This window comes from Pelecanus crispus, chromosome 5 (assembly GCF_030463565.1).
Source record: "Pelecanus crispus isolate bPelCri1 chromosome 5, bPelCri1.pri, whole genome shotgun sequence".
In the NCBI taxonomy this organism is placed as follows: domain Eukaryota; kingdom Metazoa; phylum Chordata; class Aves; order Pelecaniformes; family Pelecanidae; genus Pelecanus; species Pelecanus crispus.
Window position 1 is genome coordinate 53,231,428 of NC_134647.1, and position 22,736 is coordinate 53,254,163.

At 51.4% G+C, this 22,736-nt stretch overlaps 1 protein-coding gene across 1 annotated transcript; it reads right to left on the minus strand.

The window, feature by feature from the left end:
• Positions 1 to 714: 714 nt before the first annotated feature.
• LOC104028440 (ADAMTS-like protein 2) lies at positions 715 to 22,540 on the minus strand. Its single transcript, XM_075711111.1, has 18 exons — positions 22,374 to 22,540; positions 15,445 to 15,582; positions 13,143 to 13,218; positions 12,540 to 12,642; positions 11,422 to 11,567; positions 10,553 to 10,676; positions 9,209 to 9,289; positions 8,590 to 8,765; positions 7,882 to 8,308; positions 6,847 to 7,267; positions 5,903 to 6,009; positions 5,587 to 5,716; positions 5,011 to 5,224; positions 4,234 to 4,389; positions 3,671 to 3,841; positions 1,770 to 1,946; positions 957 to 1,101; positions 715 to 833 (listed from the first exon to the last, which is right to left on the minus strand). Exons 1-18 carry the CDS (start codon positions 22,538 to 22,540, stop codon positions 715 to 717), a joined length of 3,078 nt encoding a protein of 1,025 aa, XP_075567226.1.
• Positions 22,541 to 22,736: the final 196 nt, after the last annotated feature.

Consider the following 22,736-nt stretch of genomic DNA (forward strand, 5'->3'; position numbering starts at 1 on the left):
TCCCAGATTTTTTCCACTTCAGATTCCTCCTGTTATTATTCTCTGCCTTTGTTGCTCAGCTATGGGTCCAAATACAATGTGAGGAATAAACAAGGACTTTGAAATACAAAACAGGAGTGGTTTCTGTCTTTGGCAGGCAACACAAAATGGGGTTTATCTGGTGCTGCCTGGATGCTGTATTGGCACAAGAATTTTTCCTCCCCACCCTTCTTGCTCCTGCTTTCCTTCCTCTTGTGTCCCTCTTCCTCCCTTGCGTCTGGCCTAGGTACATGCATCCTGGAAGCACAGTTTTATAGTTTAGCTCTTTATTGCGACACAGAATTTTTCAGTGTGTTTTGGAAATTGCCCTTGTAGTAGAAGAATCTGCAGGGCAGACCAGAGAGGTGGCTGCTGTCGTCCGTGCCCTGCTGCGGGCTGGCCTCTGCACCCCACCACCTCCAACTAGAGCTCTTCAGAGATGATGACAGAAGGGACAGGCTTTCCCAACTCACTTCTCAGTAGCTTTCTAGGAACTGATGGTTTGTCTTGCGTAAAATCCTCTTGGTGGAGAGGGAATGGTGATGACTAAGTCCTAAGAATCATTCCTCGCTGAGCAGGCTGGTGTACAGGGACTGGCTCCACAGCCAAGCCCAGTGGGGTGGTTTCAAGTGGTAAAGTCTGGCTCAAGGGGGCTCTTGCCCCTGAACTTGGAAGGGAATTTCAGCCTGGCAGCAGTCAGGGTGACTTGAGCCGACATGACCGGCAGCAAGCTTTCCTGTAGTACCAGTGAGAGCACAGTTTCACCTTCAGCACCAGCACGCAGTTGGCCGTTGCTTTGTCTTCACAGTCTTCTTCTGGGGAGCAGAAGCATGCACAGAAGGGGTTAAAAAGGAGACAGATATGCTTTCCCAGCAGAGAGCTGGACAGAGGGAAGGCCTCCCAAGGGCTCCTCTCCCTCCCTGCCCTGCCAGACTTACCTGGTGCCTCTGTGGGGCACAGCTGGAGTTGGCACATCTGCCGAGCTTCTGGTTTGGAAGCAGGGTCACAGCCCTGAGCCAGCGCATCCCCCTGGTAACACTTCACCTCACGCAGTCGCACACCAGCACCACACGTCTTGCTGCACTGTCAGGATTGAGAGAGAGGAAAGGGATCGTGAGAGGCATTTTTTTATTTTTCTACAGTTCCCAAGTTCATTCTTCCAGTGAGGCTTCCTGGTCCTTGCTTTGGAGACTGTTCTTGAGGAGGTTTGGGTCAAATCCCACACTGACCTCAAACTTATGCTCCCATTTTGTTGCTGGAGGAGAGCCTCCCTGAGCCAGGGTTGGGGCAGAGCAAGGGAGGAGTTTGCTTTAATCTCTTTAATGCAACTCGGAATTGTTTTTGCTTTGAGTGTTGATGCTGTGATAGAAGATGGAGAAAATGGTTGCTGCGAGCCAGGCCCAGCTTCCCCTGTCCTCCCATTCCCTAAATGCTCACCAGTTAAAATCAAGGGAAAGCAGGGGAAGTCAGAACATTGACTCCCGGCAGAGGAGGAGATGGCTGTATTGCCTGCAGTGCAGTGCATGCTCTTGCTTGAGGCAATAATCCACATGCTCTAAGGTTTTCCCCAGCTCCTGTGCGCCAGTCCCTCCACCTGCTGCCTGGTCTGCAGAAGAGCAGCGCTTATGGTCCCATCGAGACCTAACGGAGCCCTCAGCAGAACAGGCTGCTAGAAATCCTCTGCAAGTCATGCTCCACCAACCAGGGTTATAAGGTCTCCTCACCCTCTTCCCCACCACCCTGAGCCCTACCTGAGACCAGGAGGTAGTGAACCATGTTGAACATGGCGTCTTGAAACAGGCAGCTTGCTCCTCAGGTTTCTGAGAGGCCTCACAGCGCTTCTCAGGGTACTCCCTGTACACACCATTCTCCAGGCCCGCACACAAGACAACCCGGGTCTTCATCCCTCGCCCGCAGCTGGCATCACACTGGGAAAGAGAACGTAACAGCCAGGTAACAAATGACGCTTGTCAGCTGTAGAGCTTCAAGTAAGATATAAGGTGCTTAATGCGCATGCTAACACCAGTCTAACAGAGGTAGTACTGCCCAGGTCACAGGAGCAATGGGTGTCTGCAAAGGAGGTGAATTTCTTAGGGAGCGAGGACAGGAGCTCATAATTAGTATTTAGTCAGCACTGGGGATGCCAAATTCACCTTGGCTGGCCTGGAGATCAGCTACCACAAGGGACCTGGAGCAGCCAAGGTAAGACTACAAGACGCTGTTTCTGTCTTATTTTATGTGTATCTATGTTCTCAAAAACCATGTAGCCTATTCGTGTAGCAACCTACATCTTGGAGTACTGACAAGCTTTGCGTGGGCCCAAACTGGTGCACTGCAGGTGCTTTGCATGGACAAGTACTGCTGAACCCAAAGCTATGCAGGCTTAGCTGGGAGCTCTAACTCTCTCAGGGTGCCACCAAGAGAAGCAGCAGGAGGCAGGATCTGATTCTAGCTCAGCTCTGCTCCCTGATGCCCATGGACGCAGTTGCCAGTTTGAGATTTCACTGCTTTGTGCCCTTCTTCACCATGGCACGGCCAGCACAGCTGGCCTGCATCCGCCCTTAGCCATCCTGTGAATGCAGAGGTGATCAGCTGAGAGAATGCAGCAAAGGCAAAGAAGCTGGCACATGCAAAAGTGGGGAGCTCAGCTGGTCTTTCAGAGCTCAGTAGTTTAATAGCCTGGACACAGCTCAAAAACTGCACTGCAGCTTTGTTTGTGACCCACACCATAGGCCAGAGCAGGACAGGGTTATGGGACTGCCATAGATCCCCAGGTTTAACCAGTTTGTGCTCATTACCAGTGCCAGTGGAGACTCGGCTGAATGTAGTCAACAGCTATAAAGGGTAGCAAAATGAGAACAGAGGTTTAGCTATTGTTGGAGGGGAGATGGCTTGGCTGCTTCTCTGGTTTCCTAGAAATCTTCTTCCTTAGTGCTTTGTGAACCCCGATTTTGCTCAAGACTTTAAAGACAAAGCCCAAAGCCCACAAGTGACTCAATGTGTTCCTTCTGGGTGCTCTGGGATTTGGACCAGCTTGTAACAGGAAGCCCAGAGCAACAGTGGGGGAGTAAGTAGACTGGCAGAGACCAATTACTTGGTAGAACCGGGCACCTGGACCACATTCACTGGACTACAAGTCCTGAGGCAAGTACACAGTCATGGCGTGGATGTGACTTCCAGGGCAGGGATCTGGGCTGTGATTCAGGTTTACCTCTGACTATTATTTATCAGAGATGAAGCTGGTTTTGTTGGGGCCTTCTGTTTAGTGGTGGGACCAAAATTTTGGGGGGCTGAGTGCAGGTTCTGGTCAAAGAGTTCTGTTGAGGTGTCTGCAACTGCCAGCTGGGAGCCAGAGGTGGGAGAGGATGGTTTCCTTAGGACATTGCTGCCCTCCAATGGAGATCCCTGGGAAGGCAGCAAATGCCACAAACTTTGGGGTGGTCTTTAGGGTATGGTGGGGGACAAGCTGGGGTATTTAGTGCTCCTTCCCTCTCTCTGGAAGGAGCTAGAATGAGGGTACAGCTCCTTGGTTGGAGGTCGCACTGCACAACCTTGCTCCACCAAGGGAGCCAGGTTCTCACCTGTGGGATATCTCCTGTGGGACATAGGGTGGGAAGGAAGGCTGAGGACACAGGGCTGGGCTTGGCTTTACCTGCTCCCACTCCTGCTCCACCCAGTGCGCAGGGCAGTTCTTGTCTCCACACGGATGGACAGCCAGGGGCTTGGTGGCTGGGTCACACTGCGAGTCGGCGATCACTTTGCCCTCCAGGTTGCGACACGCGATGAAGCGACTCATGCGTCCCTCACCACACGAACCTGAGCACTTGGAGGAATAAAGGGCATTTAGACACATCAGAAAGCAGGAAGGTGGAGGGGTCAGGGTCAGCGGTGCCAGGAGACGTGAGTCCAGAGCCTATCCCCACCACTGGGACTGTGGCACCGGATCCCAAAGGTCTTTAGAGGTACATCTGGTCAGGAGCTTCCATTCTCCAGGTGCTGTAAGCTTCCCAGATTATTGAATGGAGCTCACCTTACAGCTAACAAAAATTTACAGCATGGAGATGCAAAAATACAGATTATTCTGGTTTCTTTTACCTTAGCCTCTGCCAGAAGAAAGCCAAAAGAGAGCAGTAGCATGACTGCCCACCTGCTCCCTCCTGCCAGCCCTGCACCCCCAGCATTGGGTTCAAGGAGAAGCAGACCCTCTGGACTCACCGGGCCCCAATCCGAAGCGGTCCAGTGGCGGTCGCAGGGTGGGCCTGCACATGCCTTCTCGCTGCTGGGCTTCCGGGACTCGTCGCAGAGGGGTGCTTCCACCGAGCAGCGCACCTCCCGCTTCATCGTCCCCTGCGTGCCACACCGGGCTGAGCACTGCAATAGCCACACAGAGTCAGGCCCAGGACTCAGAAACAGGGAACAAGGGGGACAAGCAAAGGTGAGGCAGGCAGCTCTGCCTTCTCCCGTCTTCCTCCTGCTGCACTAGGGGAGAAGTTAAGGGCCCCAGCAGGGACAGAAAAAGGAGGGTCCGTCTCTATCTCTGCTGCTTAATTACTTTGGGACCTAGAGCTCCAACGCTCCAAGATGCTGAGACCTGGACTGCTATTCACAAGTCACTGGGCAACTCCACTGTCCCAGTCCCAAACAGGCTGTAGGAAGTCAATCAAAGGGATTTTGACTGGGTTTCAGTTCCTCTATGTCTCCATGCTGTTTCCCCATCTGCCCTTAGTTAAATCCTTGGGAAGAGGGAAGCAAACTTTCATTTGGTTAACATCCTGCTTGAGAAGTGACCTTAGAAAAAAATGGTTTGCAAGGGCCTTTGTTCACTGCGCAGTGCCAGAACAGGGGAGCGGTAGGTAAATGCAGTCCTTGTTTCCCCAGGATGCAGCTGGCCAGGGGCTTCCTCAGCACCCAGTATCTGACAGCCACCTTCCTCCAGGCCCCCGCCCAGTCCCGGCTGCTTACCTTTGGGAGCAAAGCTCCCCTGCTGCCTACCTCAGACCACTCGGAGAGCTCCCACTGGGGCCCACAGGCCTTGTTCTTGCAGGCTTTCCTCTCCATGGGCCTGGCCAACCCAGCCGACTCACAGAGGTCATCATAAACGGAGCTGTCAAAGCCTGGAGCCAGCATCTTCCAGCAGCGCACAGTGCGGTACTGATAGCCCTCACCACAGGTTCTGGAGCATTCGCTCCACCGGCTGGTCTCCCACCTCCACGAGCAGTCCCCAGGAGAGAAAGCACAAAGGAAAACCCAGGTAAGGGGGACAAGGGACACAGGGTGGCTGGGGAGTGCCTGCACGCCCGGGACTCCCTCACCCAGTAGCTGCCACTATGAATCTGCTCATCATGTATATATGCCTCTGTTAAGGCAATGCTGGTCTTGAAAGCCAACTTTGTCCTTAGCAGGCAATTTAGGCAGCAAATTCCTTCCCTCTTTTTGCTTACAAGGAAATACAAGGGCTTAGCTGTTGAAGCGTATCTTCCAGCCCAGAAATGGCTGTATATTTGAGCAGAAAATGATCCTTACAAAGATATGCTGTCCCCACGGACAGCTGATGTCATTTCCACTCACCTAGGCTGGCACTCTCTCCCTGTGCAAAATTCATGAGTAGGTTCTGGTCGGGTTAGGGCATCGCAGTACGTTTCATCCACTTCCACTCCATCGTACCGGACACACATTGCATAGGAGGTGCTGATACCTGCTGGGCAATCAAGACCCTCTCTTGGTCAAGCTCCATCAGATCCAAAAGCCTCCTCCCACCAAGATTAAATTACTGGAGTGCTCACTGCAACTGAAACTCTACCTGCCATTTTAAAAAATACCACTATTCTCTCCATCAACAGCCAGAAAAGACCTCACATGGTCAGTCACCTGAAGCCAAACCTACCTGAAGTGCATGTGGAGCTGCAGGGGGCATATGCTGAGACTTTCCACCGATACATGTCAGCCAAGCTAATGTCGTCATGGCCCACAGGGCTCACATCAAACTCATTGCTGTGGAAAAAGGAGGTGGTGTGAGCTAAAAATAAAAGTTGCTGCAAACATAAAATATAGTGAATTTCCTCCTCATTGTTCTTGATGATGGGAAGAAACCCAGTGTTTCTGCTCTCCACCTCCCCCACCTTGGGCAAGATGGACCACTGATGAACAGAGTGTAAAGCCTTGATCCACCTCCTGAATTCAACTAGCAAGGCTGTGAAAAGCCATGGTTCAACAGGCTCTGAGAGGAGGCATCGTTCATAGTAAGACTTGTCTATATTACGGTCTTTCAAACATGCGGGTGCCCTCAGCCTCAGTTCATGCTATCATCTCGAGAGGTATGATGTTAGGTTGGAAGGGGCAGCTCAAGCAAGGTCCCTCTTACCACATAAAGGGGTAGGAGAGTTCACGTGGCTTGCCAGAAATGTTTAAAAGTTGGCCCTCGTTTTTCCTGCCAAATGTTTATTGAAGTTACAGAGGCATGTATGGCCAGAAGAATGGGACAAAAGGGGCATGATGTGCTGGCAAATGTGTGTATGTGACGTGCTGTAGACTGCTGGCCTTCTTTACAATCACATTGGTGCTGGCACCCCAGGCCCTTCAGAACCCATTTAAATGCATCCCTTAGAGGTGGGGGCAGGGGCGAAACACATTCTTGAAGCTCTGTGTCAGACCAGTTGTGCCAATAAGCCTTTGGAGGACACACCATTGGTCAAGCATCTACAGCAGCTGCATGGATAGGCACTGGAGAATGGGGACATCAAGGACAGCAGTGAGACTACCAGAGGATTGGTTTGACCCTCCCTCCCCAGCTAACCATGCTCCTGTTTTGCCCAGGAAATCAAGTGCCACCTTTCAGTGCCAGGGGCTTGCAGAGGCTCTGCCTGGCTGATGTCCACAGTTGGGCTGGCACCTAGCAGAGGTGTCTCCACAGACGCCACCATGCTGTAGTTGGCTGCTTCCCCCTGACTCCCAGGAAATGCCTCCAACTTCAAGTCCTCCAGTGAGTTCTTACGGGCCGGCGCTTTGTGGAGGCCCTGTGGCCTCCGGGCAGCTGTCTCAGTCCATAGTCCTGCTGTGGAGTTCCTCGAGGCCAGCCTGGCTGCGAGGTGCTGCAGCTCCCTACAGAAGGCAGTGTTGTGCGGGTCTCGGTGACACAGTCGCCTGAAGAGGCGAAGTCTGGAGGATGCTATGCGGCTGTTCTCTGAGAGCTCGGATCTCCTCATGCTGTAGGGTACAGCTGTGCTGATGGAAATCTGATTGAACCTGAGAGCTGGAGGAAAAATACAGGGATTCTTTAATTATCTTGGATGGCTTATACTTCAGCATGTAGTATCTAACAAGGAAAAAACCATTAAGTATTTGGCCTCAAAATCATAAATTGCCACCAGGGTGCACCAATAGGCCTTAATTGCCCTGACCAACCTCACATACACTCTGCTAGTTGCTCAGGAGCTCCATTTAAGCTCAGGCCTGGGCCTTCAGACCTGGCCTGAGTAATGCTCCCAGGCGTACTTTATCCCTGAATTATTGTTTGGCTTTCCCAGATTGACCTCAGATTTGACTTGTCACCTTGCTTTCACCTGATGATCACTGGACAGTTGGTAGGACCTGTTGCTGTCACTGCCCTGTTTGCCAAGCTCAGATGCCATGGGACTGCCCTGCCTGCCTGTTTGATCTGTATCGTGGCCACCCTCTCCCAGCTCCCCTTCCCTTACAGAGCTACTGGCCCTTGCTGCTCCCTGACAGTCTCCACCCGCTATTAACCATCCTTCCCTCCTGTCCACCCAGGTGGTGGTAAAGCCACCTTAGATTTCAAGAAGACCAATGTGGGATGTCCACTTTCAATTAATAAAATGGGACAGAAGGAAAAATAAAGCAACCAACCCAACTCTGTTTCTCCACCAACTGCTGCTGCTTCCTCCTCCTCTTCCTCTTCTGCTGTGTTTGCATGGTAGACCTGTCTTATCTGGAAGGCATACTTCTCCTTCTCTTCACCCTGTTCCCAGCCCCAGTCCCCAGTCTGACTGGTGGAGTTGGTCTGGAAGAAGTGTGAGTGACCGAAGCCTAAATCTTCATGCCCTTCTCTTAGACGAAGCTGTTCACTGGTGTCATCTGGCAACAGGGAGAGCCACGTGGCATTGAAGTCCTGGGCAGCTCTGGAGTTGGCTGGAATGGGACGGTTCTGGCTAGTCTCTGGTAGGTGATGATAGCGTGGTCTGTCTAAAGCAGGGGCTGCAGTTTGGAGAGGTGGTGTCCGCGGTACAGTGTAGTCATAAGTTACGTGTGGCATTTTCCCATTAAAGTTATAGTACTGGAGGAAACAGGGAAAGAAAACAAAACCATTCTTATTTTAAGGACACATATTTCCCAGAGACCTCTTCTAGCCACATCTATTTTGTGATGGATGTTAAGAGAAAATAGCATCCTCATAAATCCAAGAGAAAACTACCCCCAAGGCAATATCTGGCTTCCTCAGCCACCTACACACTCAGGTTTGGCTTGGGAACCAGGTTAATATTCCCTTTGTCTGAGGGAGGCTCACAATTTTGGTACAGGCAAGACAGGAAAGCCTAAAGCTAGCTCTTCACGTACCATGGCATTCAGAGACTGGTTAGTGGGCCCATGAGCTATGATATACTCCAGCCCATCTGAGTTCAGGCTCGAGGGCCGCCGGTACTTGAAGATCGTGCCAGCTACCCTGAAGTTCTGGGGATTGTCAATGGCGGAGTTGCCGTTGAAGAAGAAATGCCCGGATTCATCTGCGAGTGCTTCAAAGAGAGAGAGAAGGGACAAATGTGATACTCCGTGCAGAACACTGGGGCTGCACTGGCACCAAGGACAGCAAACAGCTCATGACTGAGAAAAGCCTGATAAAAAAAGAACCGCAGGCCCTCCAGCGTTCATCTTCCACGTCAGGTCAGATCAGCGGTGTTCAATGCCTGCTGCTTTCATTTGCCTCTCCAACAAGAACACAAATGTCTTCACAACAGGGACTGCCCATAGTGAGCTTGGCTTCCAAATGTCCCTCCTGCTGCCTGCTGCTGGAGATGTGGTAGCCATGGTTTATGGAGAGATGAAGTGCCCCTGTGCTACCCTGGAAGAAATGCTCAGAGAGCTCTCTCACAGCACAGATGGGAGTGCACAGAGCCCTCCTCCCAGCTCACAGGCAGCTGAACCAGGACCTCCATGTCCATCCGGTTCCTCTGCTTACCTAGGATGTTTTCCGTTTTCCTGCGCTCAATGATGAGGATGTCCATGGCACCGGCAGGGATGTTAGTGATGAACACGTAACCTGAGGAACAGAACAGAGGGTGAGGAAACCCCGAGGACAGAATAAAAAGGTCTAGGTAGGAAAAGCAGCTCGTGGGATAAGTGTGCATGTAGAAGGGCAGCACTGCCTTTCAGGGGCAGGACGCTGAGGACATAAATGCATGTTGCGCCAGTCTGTGAGCTCTAATCCCAGGCCTCCTCTGAAGTCCCATTACAGGTCACCATTACAGGTCTCTGAGGCTCAGTCTGAGCACTGCTGGGTTTGGAGTTGGGAAGGAACTGCACAAGTATAACAGTCTGGCTTTAGGTGTGTGAATGAATGTGCTCTCACGCTCTTTCTGGCAAGAGCACAGAAAAAGCTTACTAGTGATCAGGACTGATGCTGAACAGACGATGGAAAAGACCATAGGTCCCCTCAGCTCCTGACTCAACAGAATTTGTCTCAGGAGTAGCATAAAAATTGACCTTTAGAGGGAGAGGAAATAAGAAGGCTCTTAAATTACGTGGTTTGGCAGCTTGTCTTTCCTGCTACAAATGCAAGTCTTGTTCATTCTGTAAGATTTTATAAGGACTGGAATGGGAGGCCAAAACTGTATCTCTATTGCTGAGGCATCAGCACCATTACCCCTGCTCTGGAAAGGGGCCCGAGTGCTTTTCTAGTCTGGTGTCTGTAGAGAGCGAGGCAACAACAGTGAAACAACAATGTGGAATGATGTTCCAAAGCATCCTCAAACCACAGTTAATTAATTACTAATGAGCATACCACAGTCTATTCCTTCTGTGGGTGGAGGAATGGGCTGTGAGGTTGCAAGGGATGAATCTCAGCCCAGTTTCAGAGGGACTGTCCCTCAGCTGTGCCAGCCATAGGACTGGGGAAAGCAGGAGACTAAGTGCAGGCTGAAACAAATGCTGGACCCTCATCATAGGAGCTTAAGTTTCAAATGAACACGTAGCACAAGTAAAAGAAGATTCATTGATCTCTTCACATTATCTGAGGTGGGCAAGACACCAAAATCAATAGGAACAAATAGATCCCCAGCTGCTTCCTACTGTAAAGAGGTGAAGGGAAACCTTACCAGCCTAATATACAGCACATCAAACCAATTTCCTCTGATAATTAAGTGAAAAGGACAAAATACAGGCATTTAAGCTGGGGTGGCACTCCTCAGCTCTTTCCACCAAGCAGCTGGGAAACTCCTACTTGCATTCAAGCCAGTCACCCTTCATGCCAGCTGGTGGTAAGAAGTAGTAGGTGAAGTCTCTGGACTGTGGTAGCAGGGAGTACCTATCTGTGAGACTGCCTTTCGGAAGCTGCCCGAGACACGGTGGCAAGTGCTGCCGTCCCCTCCACACACCCTGCATCTGTCCATCGTCCGGGGTGAGTACAGGCTCCCATCGCATCCAACTGGCTGCAAAGAATAAAAGAAGAGAGGGTTTCCTGGGTCCAGCTTATCTCCACAGGTCAGGGTCTTTTCAAGGAAATGTTACCATGCTCTTTTGGTGAGGTTCTCAGGGGGGGGGGGTGGGGGGGTGGGCAGGTGTAGGTTAGCTTGGAGTGGAGTAACAAATTAATCCAACAGCAGCAGAAATTTACCTGTGTAACTTGTAAACATCTACACTGTGCCCCTGAACCTGGGGCATGGACTTGTGTGTGTATGTGAATGGAGTAAGACTTGGGTAAGCTGTTTTGGTTCTTTCTGTCTCTGTACTTAGACCAATCCTTCTCACAGAAATAGTGACATACATCAACACCCTCCAGGAGATGCTGCATCAATGGCAGGCCTTTCTGAGGTTGTAAGGCACCTCTCTGTAACACTATATACAACCACCCTTCATCCTTACCGTATGAGGTGAAAACTCAAATGGAAGAATTTTTTTTTTTTTAATTGGATTACTATGTAAACAAACCTGCAATTCTAGTCTTCTGTGTGATGGAAAGAAAGTGCTGTTACTCAGTGGGAACATGTGGATGTATATAATACCCTTTATACCGTGCTCTCCTCTAGCCCACAGGCATTCAAGAGTGAATGTAATTACTCCACGCCAGGCCTCAGCTTCAATTCCCTGCTAGGACCCCTGGCCTTGCCATGACCAGGAGGTCCAGCCATGCACTCACAATCCCAGTTTCTGTAGTACTTACTCCCAGAGCCTCACCTCACACTTCCCATTGATGCAGACCCCTTGATAGGTCCTGTCCTTGCAGGAAGTACCATCCTGTGCTCTGGCCATCAGCTGCCTCTCTCCACTCTGGGTGGTGCATTGGAGGTCACATGGCTTGTTGGAGATACTGGTGTAGTCGTCTGAAGGGACAGGGGCAGAAAGTCACCAGGCAGATCAAGGTGCTCAGAGATGGGCAGTGAGGAAGGGCACTTTCCTCTTATCCATACTGATGGTTTGATATCACCTTGGATGTTCTTGCTGCTTGAGATGAGACCCCAAGATTTTGTAGTAGTAAAGGGGTCACAGTATGAGGCTGTAGCTGGGGACCATGCCTAGCAGAAATGCTTCTTGCTGGCAAACCCTCTTCCTTGCCATACCCTCTCCCCTTTGCAATGCCATTCCCTGTGCCAGACACGGCAATCTGTATCAGCAGATCCCAGGCCACACATAAATACACAAAAGCAAGCAAGACCTGTAAGAGGGGTACTGACTGTGTGGGGCTGTGGCCAGCTACACTCCATCCAGCTGAGCAACTGAAGCTAGAGATGCAGATGTTCTATGTCCCCTTGGCAGCTAATGGAAAGAGAAAAACAAGTGGGTCCAGAAAGAGAGTAATATCTCAGGTGAGCTGAATCTGGGCCTCAACGGCCACCTAGCAACCCATGTGAAGCAATTTGTCTTGCCTGTGCAGGAAATTGATGGGCATCCTGCTCAGAACAACCCACCACCAACCCAGCGGGAAGCATGCTGGGTGACAGAGGCAGCCAAAATGGTAGAAGGCACAAAGAGTGTGAACACCCACTCTGCCAAGATGACTGCTGGTTAGCCAAGACAACTCAGAGAAGCCTGTGTCCTGTCTGCCCACCAGTGCTTGCTGATGTAGGATCCAAACCAGGAGCAATGTGGTGAGAGAGGAGGCCTGGCTGGGTGGAGCGGTTCTGTGAAGAGACAGGGAACGATTTCTCCAAAGCAGGGAGCATAGGGAAGCACTTCCAGACCAGCCAGGAGCATCCATCCCTTGTCCCCTGGGACCTTCCCCTTCTCCTGTGTCTGAGAAGATCCTGTGGGTGTTTTCTCACCCTGATCTTTTGTGTGAAGCTGTGAAAACCCACCTGGATAGAGGGGCATCCAGTGGTAGTAGCGCTTCCCAAAGGCTTTGGCATTGAAACTGGAGCACTGCTGCTGTTTGAAGCTTGCTGTGTTGGCTGGGCAGGGCTATGGAGGGAATAAATGTGATCAAAAGCTCCTTATGTCACAGCCATGGTTGTGATAGCTGCTTGTCCCTGCTGCATCCTTGGAGGATGAAAATGCCCTGTCCACCCTGGAAGATATCAGTGATGGACTCTGAGGTGCCATAATACAGGCAGAAAGGCCAGGCCTCCATTGCCAAGGGCTCCTCAGACAGCTGTATTTAACGGTCCTGCAAAAACTACTTCCAGCGAAGGGAAAAGCATACTGGAAAAACTTAGTCCCACCCCACAAAAAATATGTTTTATACCCTTTTCCTGCACCTCTCAGTCCCCGAGAGTAGAGCCATCTCCCACGTCTTTAAAGGCACATCATCAACCATTCCAGGAGTGGATTGTCCCCCTTGTCTGCACTCCTCTGACGGACCAGTCACACCCTCAGTGCTAGTGCTCTTGCAGCTCCAAATGTGACCCGCTGAGGCCCGCATCCCCCAGTGAGGACCAGTGAGTACTGGAAGTGGTTCTCACCTGCTGCTGGCACAGTTGGTAATGCTTGGCTTGGCCAACACACATGGTGCTGTTTGTTCCCTGGGGCATCTGGAGCCTGCAAAGCAGAAGGAAAGTGAGCTGGAGGTCTGTGAAGTACTAAGGTATTGAGGATGACAGAGAAGTCAGGCCTGACTTAATGGGGAGAAGCAAGGCAGGCATTTTATCGGAGCAAAGCTTTCTGGATCTAGACTAGCCAACATCTCCTGTGAAATACATTTTCAGTGCTTTTAGGTGCACTGTGATTTTAGACTACTCTTGTTCTGGGGCAGGTTGAGCAGATGGGGAGCAACCACAGTATCACCGCCGCTGTGTCCCTTCACTTCTGAGCTCCAAAAGGGTTGATGTGACAAAAGAACTATAGACTCTGATGATCCATCACTCCCATGGAAGCACCCAAGATTTGCAGTGACCAGGGGAGTTGATTTCAGGATTCACTGTGCAGTAGGCAGAGAGATGGCACCTCTCAGAGGGACTGGCCACCTTCAAAGATTAGCAGGAAAGGCTTGCTGCAGATGATGGACCAAAACCATGGGAATTTCTCAACATGATGCTTTAGCTCTGGCCAACAGGAGTTATTCAGGGAATACTGGAGTCCTTGACTGATGCAAAGGCAAAAAAATTCTTGAAAGCTGGGAAAATGTGGGGATAATGGCTGAGACCACAGATTAAGGCAGTGTGGTCTGTGTAAAGAACAGCAGCAGACAATGAGTTAACGATATTGGAAACTTAGGATGCACTGTGTAATGAAGAACCCCATAGGCATATTCAAGCTGGACTGGCTAGAGGTACTGCAGAGCAATGCTTTACACAATGTAGGCAAAGCCTAAATTTGCACCAAAAGGCTTGAAAACTGCCATTCCTTTCAGCTGAAGCGGAGGCTGCCTGCAGACTCAGGCAGAAATTGTTTTGTGGGCATACTTGGCTCATACTCAGGCCATTCTCCTTAAAGCTGCAGAAACCTTTTGGCTGGGTTTTATGTTGGGCTTTTCTTAAATTCAGACTTGAATCCTGGAGTAAAACACCACAGCAAAGCTCTCCCCTCCCCAGTTGTGGAGTCAAGGACAGAGCAGATGCCAAATGGAGAGAAGAATCTCTCTTCTGGCAGCAGGCAAAGGGCAGAAGGGCTGCTCCAGCTGTGCAGGGGTGTGGGACAGCCCCAGGCTCCCTCCTGCCCTCTGCTTCCCACTGCTCTCCCATGATGGCCAGGGTGTGCTGGGAGGAGGAGCAGCGGTAGAGACACTGGCAGGCCTGGTTAGCAGGGAGGCCATGTCCAGATGGAAGGTACTGCAGCACATCTGGGCCCTCGCTCTGCTGCCAACCAGCCCACATAAAAGAAGTTTTCTGTTGCACGAAGGAGAGCCGGTGGTGGCCCTAGTCTGAGCCTCCTCCGCTCAGGAGTGCATTCACGCAGAAGGGAAAGGGGCCGAGTGTGGAGCGGGCAGCCCCCGTGGGCTTGCTGTGCTGCAGGATGCCGGCTCTCATTAACATCTCAGGTGCCTGGAGTAGGTTAGTGACGTGCCCGAGGATGAGGAGGGCTTGGTGGCAAGGTGACCCAGAGGGGACAGTGGGAGTTCAGGCAGCTGAAGTTCCCCAGCTCTCCCCACTCCCACAAAACCTGTCCAACCAATAACAGGACTATAGCAGCTGTAGGGAACAAACGTGGCTGTAGAGGACAAACAGAGATGCTGTCAGGTGAGAGCCAGATAAATGACACAGGGAAAAAGACCTGCAAGCTCTGCAGGGAATAAAGATGGGAAATTGCTGAGATGTGGCTGAGCTGGCTGCTGCCAGGAGTAAATCAAGTCCCCAGAAGGTGTCTGGGACTATGTACCCACATCCTTAGCACAGGAACTGGCTACAAATCAGGGTTAGGTTGGTCACAGCAGCCACGGTAAGTGAGGGTTTGGGAAAAAAAAAGGAAGAGGAATATAGCTAGTCTTCTCCAGCCCACAACCCCATCATCTTCAAGTCTCTCGCAGACTCCAAGAGGGGACCAACCCTTTGCTCCCCATCAGATGAGCCAGGCTGAGTGACATGTTTCGGGGGCCTGTTGCATGCCCCACCTGCAGCATGCTTCTCCCTCATCAGCCCTCCCCACCACTGCCTGCTCACCGCCTACTCCACGAGCAACAGCAGCCTTCTTTTCCAAGAGGCTGCAGAAGAGAGAAGGGATGACCGTGCAAACCCAGGATGTTTGGCCCAAAAATGCAGGTCGAGGGCACCCTGTTTCCGCTCTGGTGCTTGAGGCCTGGCCAAGGGCGCAGGCTGGGACACGACTCACCTCTGTTGCAAGCAGTGCCTCTCCCGGGACATCACGCCTCCCCCGCAGGACCGGGAGCAGGTGGACCAGGAGCTCCACTCTCCCCACCACTTGGTGACTTCTTCATCCCAGGGGCCAGCTCCATCTGCTGCCTCACTACTGTCCTGACAGAAACAGAGCATGGTTAGCTGGAGAACCGGGCTCCTCACCACCCCAGGCAGAGAAGGGCCTTCCAAAGGCAGCTCCCCAGGGAGCACATCACCTGGATGCCTTCTGAACAGGCAGCACTGGGACAACCATGGCAGGCCCTTATGGGATCACACCAGGCTCACACATCTCAAAATTCAAATTTCCCTCCAAGACTGAGCTATGCATGGGAAGGAGGATGCCTCCAAGATCTCATGACATGATGTAGAGAAGGGCTGTCAGGCTGGACATGTGCGACAGTAACGCCAGCTGCAGCCTGACCCCACAGCATCGCTCCCAGCCCGGGTCAGACAGAACAGCAGATCACAGCTCACGCTGCCCACCTGGATCTGACATGCAGTCAGGAGAAAAGAGGAATTGCTGTGGTGCTTGGTTGTGCAGAGGCCTGGCAGGGAAGCTGGGGGTATGCGTCTGTCACTTGCTGGAGCTGCATTTCGATGAATAAACTTCTCTGTGTGACTAAATCAGCCCAGATCCAAGTTTCTCACCCTCCAGCCTCCACAAAAATAATTTTCAAGAGTGCTTCAGAACCACAGCCTCCTGCAGTTTCTGTTGTCCCCTCTCCCCATTCACCCCACTATGCTCAGAGGAGGACTTCTCCCTCTCCCCGCATGCCTTGCTGGGGCTGAACCTTTAAATTTGGCAAACCTGAGCTCTTATGGCCCCAACGTCATCATTGCAACAGGCTGCTGATGGCTGTGCCTCCACAATTCCCAGCAGGTAAGGGATTCTGTGGGTTTTTTTCTTTTTTTTTTTTTTTTTCCTTGCAGTATTTTCCTGTTTAGTGTCTGATGGCCTAAAAGCTCCCAGGGACTTCGGCAAACTTGCCTGTGCAGGAACTAATTTGCTGTTTACTGAAATATAGCTGTGAGTAATGTTAAATGCAGCAATGAGTTTAACACAGGACAGTGGCTAGAAGGGATTTATCCAGCTGAAAATGCTGACAGTGTTTCAGTATTAGTAGAAGAAAATGAATAATTAGTGCTTGTGTGAAGTACGTTAAAGCAAGGGCTCAGGGAAGTTGGATCCGTGCTACTATTAGCAAAACATGCTGGTTTGTGGCAGTGACTGATAGTCCTGTTGCAAAGAACTGGTCTGCAAAGCATAATTGATGGATGTGAAAGAAAACTAAGCAGGGTTTGCTCATCACTAAATGTGCTCTGTTCACTATTTTGGTTGGCTGTCTCTTGGCTTTATGCTCTTTCATGGTGTAAGAAAGCCAGTGTTCTTCATCTTGTAGTGTAATTCCTGCCTGAGAACTCATCATTTCTACAGCATCTGCCAACAGAACATCCTCTGGGCAGAGGAGATGCAGCTGGTTTTATGCAAATGTTTTTAAGTTGTAACTTAGCATGGTTGAAATGCGCATAGTGCCTCTTCTTGGTGATAGCCAGAGCATGTTGAAAGTAATCTACTCTGCTACAAAAAAGCACCATGTTACCTGATGCTCTACTCTCTAGTGATTACAAGAGTCGATTTTGAAACCAATAAAGCAAAACTCTTTCCTGTACTTAGGTGTTCTGGCTGGAGCTGACTTGCCTGACAGGGACCAAACGCTGTGTCCAGCAGCTGAGTTGCTCAGGAGAAAAACAGGATTTAAAAGAAACAGACACGTTTTCAAAAATACCTTTTTCTCTTCTTCCAAATGATCATCTCGACCTATTTCCTACAAGAATTTTTGTCTGACTGTATATTATCAGACTGTAAATGGAAATGCTGACTATGTAGCTTCCACATTTACAAAGAAAAGAAGCCAAATCTCTCTTACTGTAAGGTATTTTCAGCTAAAATCTTTCCCTGACCCCTTCTAGCTTTCTCTGTGATAAGCATCTCAGGGCCTGTGGAGGAAGAGCTCTTCACAGCTGTGGGGAAGGAGAATGCCAATGATTTATCTGGTGCCTGCGCCAAGAGCTCAGCGCAATACAGCTTCTCCCATAGCTGGGGTAATAATCAAAGCTGGTGTCTTACCACTTCACTGAGTAGTTACACAAGGCGCATGGACTGCCTGGAGGGAAGGCACGTGGACCAAAAGCTGTGTTATTTACATAGCTTTTCCCCAGGTGGCAATAAAAAAAAAAATCTGTGTAGCTGTAACCTGCAAGATAGTCCGGCTCCAGAGATCTTACAATCCAAATAGGTGAGGGGGCAGAAGGGAAACGGGTGAAGGGAAGTGAAATAGCCTGTTCTACTGACCCACCCCTGGATATGAAAAAGGCTTTGTGTATTTGGAGTGGTCGAAAGCTGCAGGTTCCTTTTCAGGTTACTGCTTTTGGGTGTTTTGCCTGGATCCAAGGAGACCTGGGATGTGGTGGCAGAGCTGAGGTTTGGGGAAGATCAGTGTCTCTACCCCTGCATGCCTCTTTCTTCCAGTTAGAATACGATACATTCCTCTCTGCACTATGACTTTCAGGAATGACAGGAGCCCAAATGAAGATTTATTGAAGGATGCTAGTCAAAGAGACTATTTTTTAATAAAATGTGTTCCTCTATATCTGTAAGCCCTGTTCCTGCTTCCTCTCTGCACTGGAGGAATCAATCACTTTTTAAGTAGATTGATTTGGTGCTCAGGTTTTCCACAACTAAGCTCGCTTGCCAGTCCTTGCCTAGAAGCATTTATTTCTTTATGTAAGCAAAGACAATGCTGAGCTGTCCCCTTGGCCAGTGAGACTTACAGCATGACTGCATCCGAGTCCTAGCCCTGATGACGCGGAGGGGGAACTTCAGGTACTTAGAGCTGGGGCAGCTGGTTCCAATCTGTGCTGAATTTATTATATTGTCAGAAATAAATCTGCATTAACCATGACACACAAATGGTTCTTGTTTTTAATTAGAGATACTTGCATTTTCCAAATTTCCAGATAGTACATTAATGACTGTGGGACAGACTCCAGATTAGATTAGCTCCTAGCTTTAGTTTCCCAAGCCCCTCAGCAAATCCCAAGAGTTGCCTTTTGGCCGAGTAAATCCCCCCCTCACCTCCTCCTTGCAGAACGATAAATCAAAGGGTCTTTACAACAATTCTTTTGCACTCTGCTGGTTACAAGAGATGCTGGAGCTGCTGTAACTTGCACTCTGCTGCAGAATCACAGAAACAGAGCAGGCTAGAAACACCAGAGCAGGAGATACGCATAGGTCCAGTCTTTATAAGGCTGGCTCTGCCTGGGCTTGGGTGAGGGCTCTGCCTAAAGGAGGTAAGAGGGTCAGGTATGATTCCTTAAGCGATGATGAATATAAGGCCTAGAATTTACATCCGCAGAAAAGATAGACCGTATTCCAGTTCAGCCAGGTACTCTCCGCGAGAATTTCCCTCGAGGCGTTTGTGGCTTGGCACCCGGTGATTATACAGCTGCAGTTCTTCCTCTCTGAGGCTAACCAAGTTATTTCTGTGCCTCTGCACCTACGCTGGAGGCCATGTAACTGAGTATGTGAGGGTTGCCCTCCTGTCCCCTTGTTGCGGGGACCAGAGCTTTGAACACCAACCTGCAGGGAACTTTTCCAGGATAAAATACCTGTCTCCAGATTTGCCAATATCCGTGACAGAAACACCAGTCTCTAAGCCAGCACCACTGAAAGTTTTTTCTGTCTAACTGGAGACCCAGCAGCTGCATCCCCTCTCCCCCCCGCCAAACAAAGGCTGCCACAAACAAAATGCTGCAGCCCTGCAAAGAAGGGCGGGCCTGGACTGACGTCCTGTCGGATTTCCAGGTGGTCTTTCTGAAGAGCTGAAAGGGATAAAATAAATTCTCCGCTGACTCTCTGTCATGCTCTGGATCAGCTCTGAGCCATGCTGGGTTTCCCAGAAACCTGGGAATAACGGCAATTACCGTGTCGGTGGCCCAGTCTCCTGTGTTGCTTATTGTTGTGCCTAACCCTGAGATTCATTAGAGCCTGCGTCCTGTAAAAAAAGCTGTCTGGGAAGAGAGACCACAAACATGCCTGTCTAATTCCCTTAATAGAGAAGCTTCGGGGGGAACGCCCTCCATTGCAGCCTGGCATGCCTTAAAGGCTGGCCCACCACTGAAGGGCAGAGTAGCTGTTGTAAACTGTTCTGCTCAACCCTGTCTGAGCTTATAAGACTACTAGGAACAGCAGCTGAAAATGAAATAAATCTTTCACAGGCCTTTTCTGAGGCCATTAAATGCATCTCCTCTACCAAAAATTTCCATGATCCCTTTACTTAAGGGCTTCTCTCTACAGTAAAACACACTACTTACTGAAGTACTAAGTAGCTTCAGATGTCTTAATGCCTGGAATGGACATCAGATTAGTATCTGGAAATGAATGAGCATGTTCAACTCTGCTGGTTTGGGTTCCCTGTATCATTCTCTTGACTAAAGCCCTGAAAAAACCCAATAGCATTTGCAATTATGCCCTGATGTTTTACAAAAGAATTGGTGTTTATATAAAGCTATTTCTCATCCTGTCAACGTTTTATCCTATTTGGGTAGACTAGATAGTTTGTACGAGAGATTCAATATTGGACACAGACACAAACCCAAATTTTCTTAGAAAAGTTGAAACAAGATATTTGAGAAGGAGTCTTCCACGAGGGGAAGGTATCCCAAGGTAAAATGAGCAGTGCAGAATAATTTTTATGGGATCAGGAAGAACAATAATCTGGGGAAAAATGGTGTGATATCACAGCAGATAAGTAACAGAAGTCTAGACATATAATGAGGCACAATGAGAAGCAAATTAGAAAACCAGCGAAGAGTAGCCAGTGGAGAACTATCAAGTACTGTTTGTAATCCTGACATGACACAAAGTTCACAGGCAAGTGCTGCACGTCATAAAACACTTGATCCAAGTCAGTTAGGTCATTCCCTTCAAGTGGGATAACGCACTTATTCTGGGGCAAGCCGGCAAAAAGGATGGCAATCTGTGAAGGGGAAGAAGGGAGTTAACAGGCAGTGTGCATGAGAAGTATCTCTATCATCAGGTTTTTCAGGGCACTGAATGCAGTTAGCCCCACGTAGGAAGGAATTTGCTTACCATATCTATGGATTGAGGCTTTCTATAACACTCTTTGTATAATCATGTTGTGTATAGAAAACAGGACAGTAGGAAGAACTGCAGGTTAATTCCCCTAATGACCATTTTGTGCGCTGCCTTGCACCAGAGATACCAATCAATACTAGCAACCACGTCTGCCAGGCCAACCCGCACCATGCAGTCCTTGATCAGAGTGCTCTGCAGGGATCTCCTGGAGTAAGGGAGTCCTTGGGGCAGACCTGGCAACAGCACTGGTGTGCATCTGTCCCGGGGAGGGCTGAGCAGCCCTCCTCCCAGCCCCGGATGCCCTCGTCTTAGGTGCTGTACAAACACAGCTGCTGGAGGCAGGGAGAACCACGAGCAGCCAAGGCTTGTGTACACGTGTTGATGGAGGAGTCCATCCAGGTCAGTCCTAAATGAAGGACTTCACATCTGTTTAGCTTGACCCAGCCTGCTCTGCCTGAAGCTTCTCTCTGACTTAGCCCTACCATTAAGGGGTAAACAGAACAGGCAGTGGATGTGGTGAAGGTAAAAACAAAGTGAAAATGAGACACTTGGGCTTTAACATTAAGACAACCCCAGAACAGGAGATGATGCTGCTCGTCAAACGTGGGTTATCTGCAGTAAAGCTGTGGTGTCTGGTCTTCTCTGCCTTTAAGATAGCTCATGTGAGATTGCTTCATGCAAGCCATGGAGTCTGGGGGTGGGAAACACAACCCAAAACCCTCTTCCTTTAGCAGAGCAGAATCCCTTTAGCAGCAAAGAAATCTGGCCGGGTTCCCCTCGGGGAAATGGGAACGCTGAGCCACAATGCACGCAGCGACCCATGAAGGCAGGGGCACAGCCGGCGCCCTGCGAAGCTGGGATTTCTGCCTCCCCGGCCACAATAACGGGGCCGATTCTTCCAGGCCGGGCCTTGGGAAGTAGAAGGGGACTGGCAGAGGGGTTTCAGCGCTGCTGTGAAACAAGTGCCATGAGGAAGGCCAGGCTGAGGAGATCCTTTGTGGAGGAGAGCAGAGATGAGGGGAGCGTGGGGCTTCGATGCCCAGCCGTGCACCCCACAGTTAGCAGAGAAAGCAGCTGCCTAAACCCACGCCTGGGGTGGTGGGAAGGAGAGGGCAGAGGAAAATTTGTTTTCAGCCCTAAACTGGGGTCAACCCTCTGCTCGGGATGAACGTGGGGGGCTGCCTCGGGCGAAGCCCCAACCAGGGAAAGGCCCCGCTCCCCCACGGTCCTTCGGCTGATGCTGGGAAGCCTCCTCCACTCCCCGCCGGCCTTTTGTTAGTAGTGCCAGGCCGCTGGGGAGCGGGCAAAGCGTCTGGTCCTCGGGGTGAATTTGGGGGGAGACACGACAAAACCCCCTCCTCCAGCACCTCAAGACCGAGGGAGGGCAGCGGGGAGACCCCCAAGTCCAGGCTGTCCCCTGCAGGAGCCAGAAACCTGCGGGGAAGGGCGAGGCGACGCGACCGCCCGCTCCCCTGAGGCGACCGCCGCTCCCCTGAGGCGGCCGCCCGCTCCGCAGCGCAGGCTGGGCCGGGCCGGGCCGCCCTCTCCCTGCCCCTGCCCCGCGCAGGCCCGGGGCGGCCGGGATCGGCCCCGCCAGCTCGGAGCGCCCCTCCTGGCCCTGGCCCCGGCCCCGCCGCGGCTCCCCGAGGGGAGGGAGGGAGGGAGGAAGGGAGGGAAGGAAGGAAGGGAGGGGGGAGGCAGGGCGGGGAGGCTCCGCCGCCGCGGGCCCACCCGCCGCCGCTTACCTTAGCGCCGAGGGGGGCGGCGGCGGCGCTGAGGAGGAGGAGGAGGCGGAGGCAAGCGGCGGCCATGCCGCGCTGCTGCTGCTGCTGCGGCCGCCGCGGAGGAGGCGGCGAGGCGGCCCACCAGCGGCGGTAGCAGGAGCAGCCGCCGCCGGAGCGCGGCCCGGCATGGCTGAGGGAGTTAATGACTTTACAACCTGCCGGGTGGCGGGCGGCGACCCGCGGCGCGGCCGCTCGGCAGGGGGATGGGGCTGGGCCGGGGGGGGGGGGGCCGGGCGCTCCTCAGGCTCCGCCGCCCCGGGGCTCGGCCCCGCGTCCCGCCTGCGAGCTGTGGGGCAGGGGGAGGCAGGGGGGCGGGCAGCCTGA

Excerpts from the sequence above, each read along its gene's own strand:
- LOC104028440 (XM_075711111.1), bottom strand. The coding sequence starts at position 22,540 with ATGCCGGGCCGCGCTCCGGCGGCGGCTGCTCCTGCTACCGCCGCTGGT. Across the intron at positions 8,309-8,589 it reads ACCAGTCTCTGAATGCCATG|TACTATAACTTTAATGGGAA; the intron begins GTACGTGAAGAG and ends TGTTTCCTCCAG. Across the intron at positions 5,717-5,902 it reads CAGCTCCACATGCACTTCAG|CAGGTATCAGCACCTCCTAT; the intron begins GTAGGTTTGGCT and ends TTGATTGCCCAG.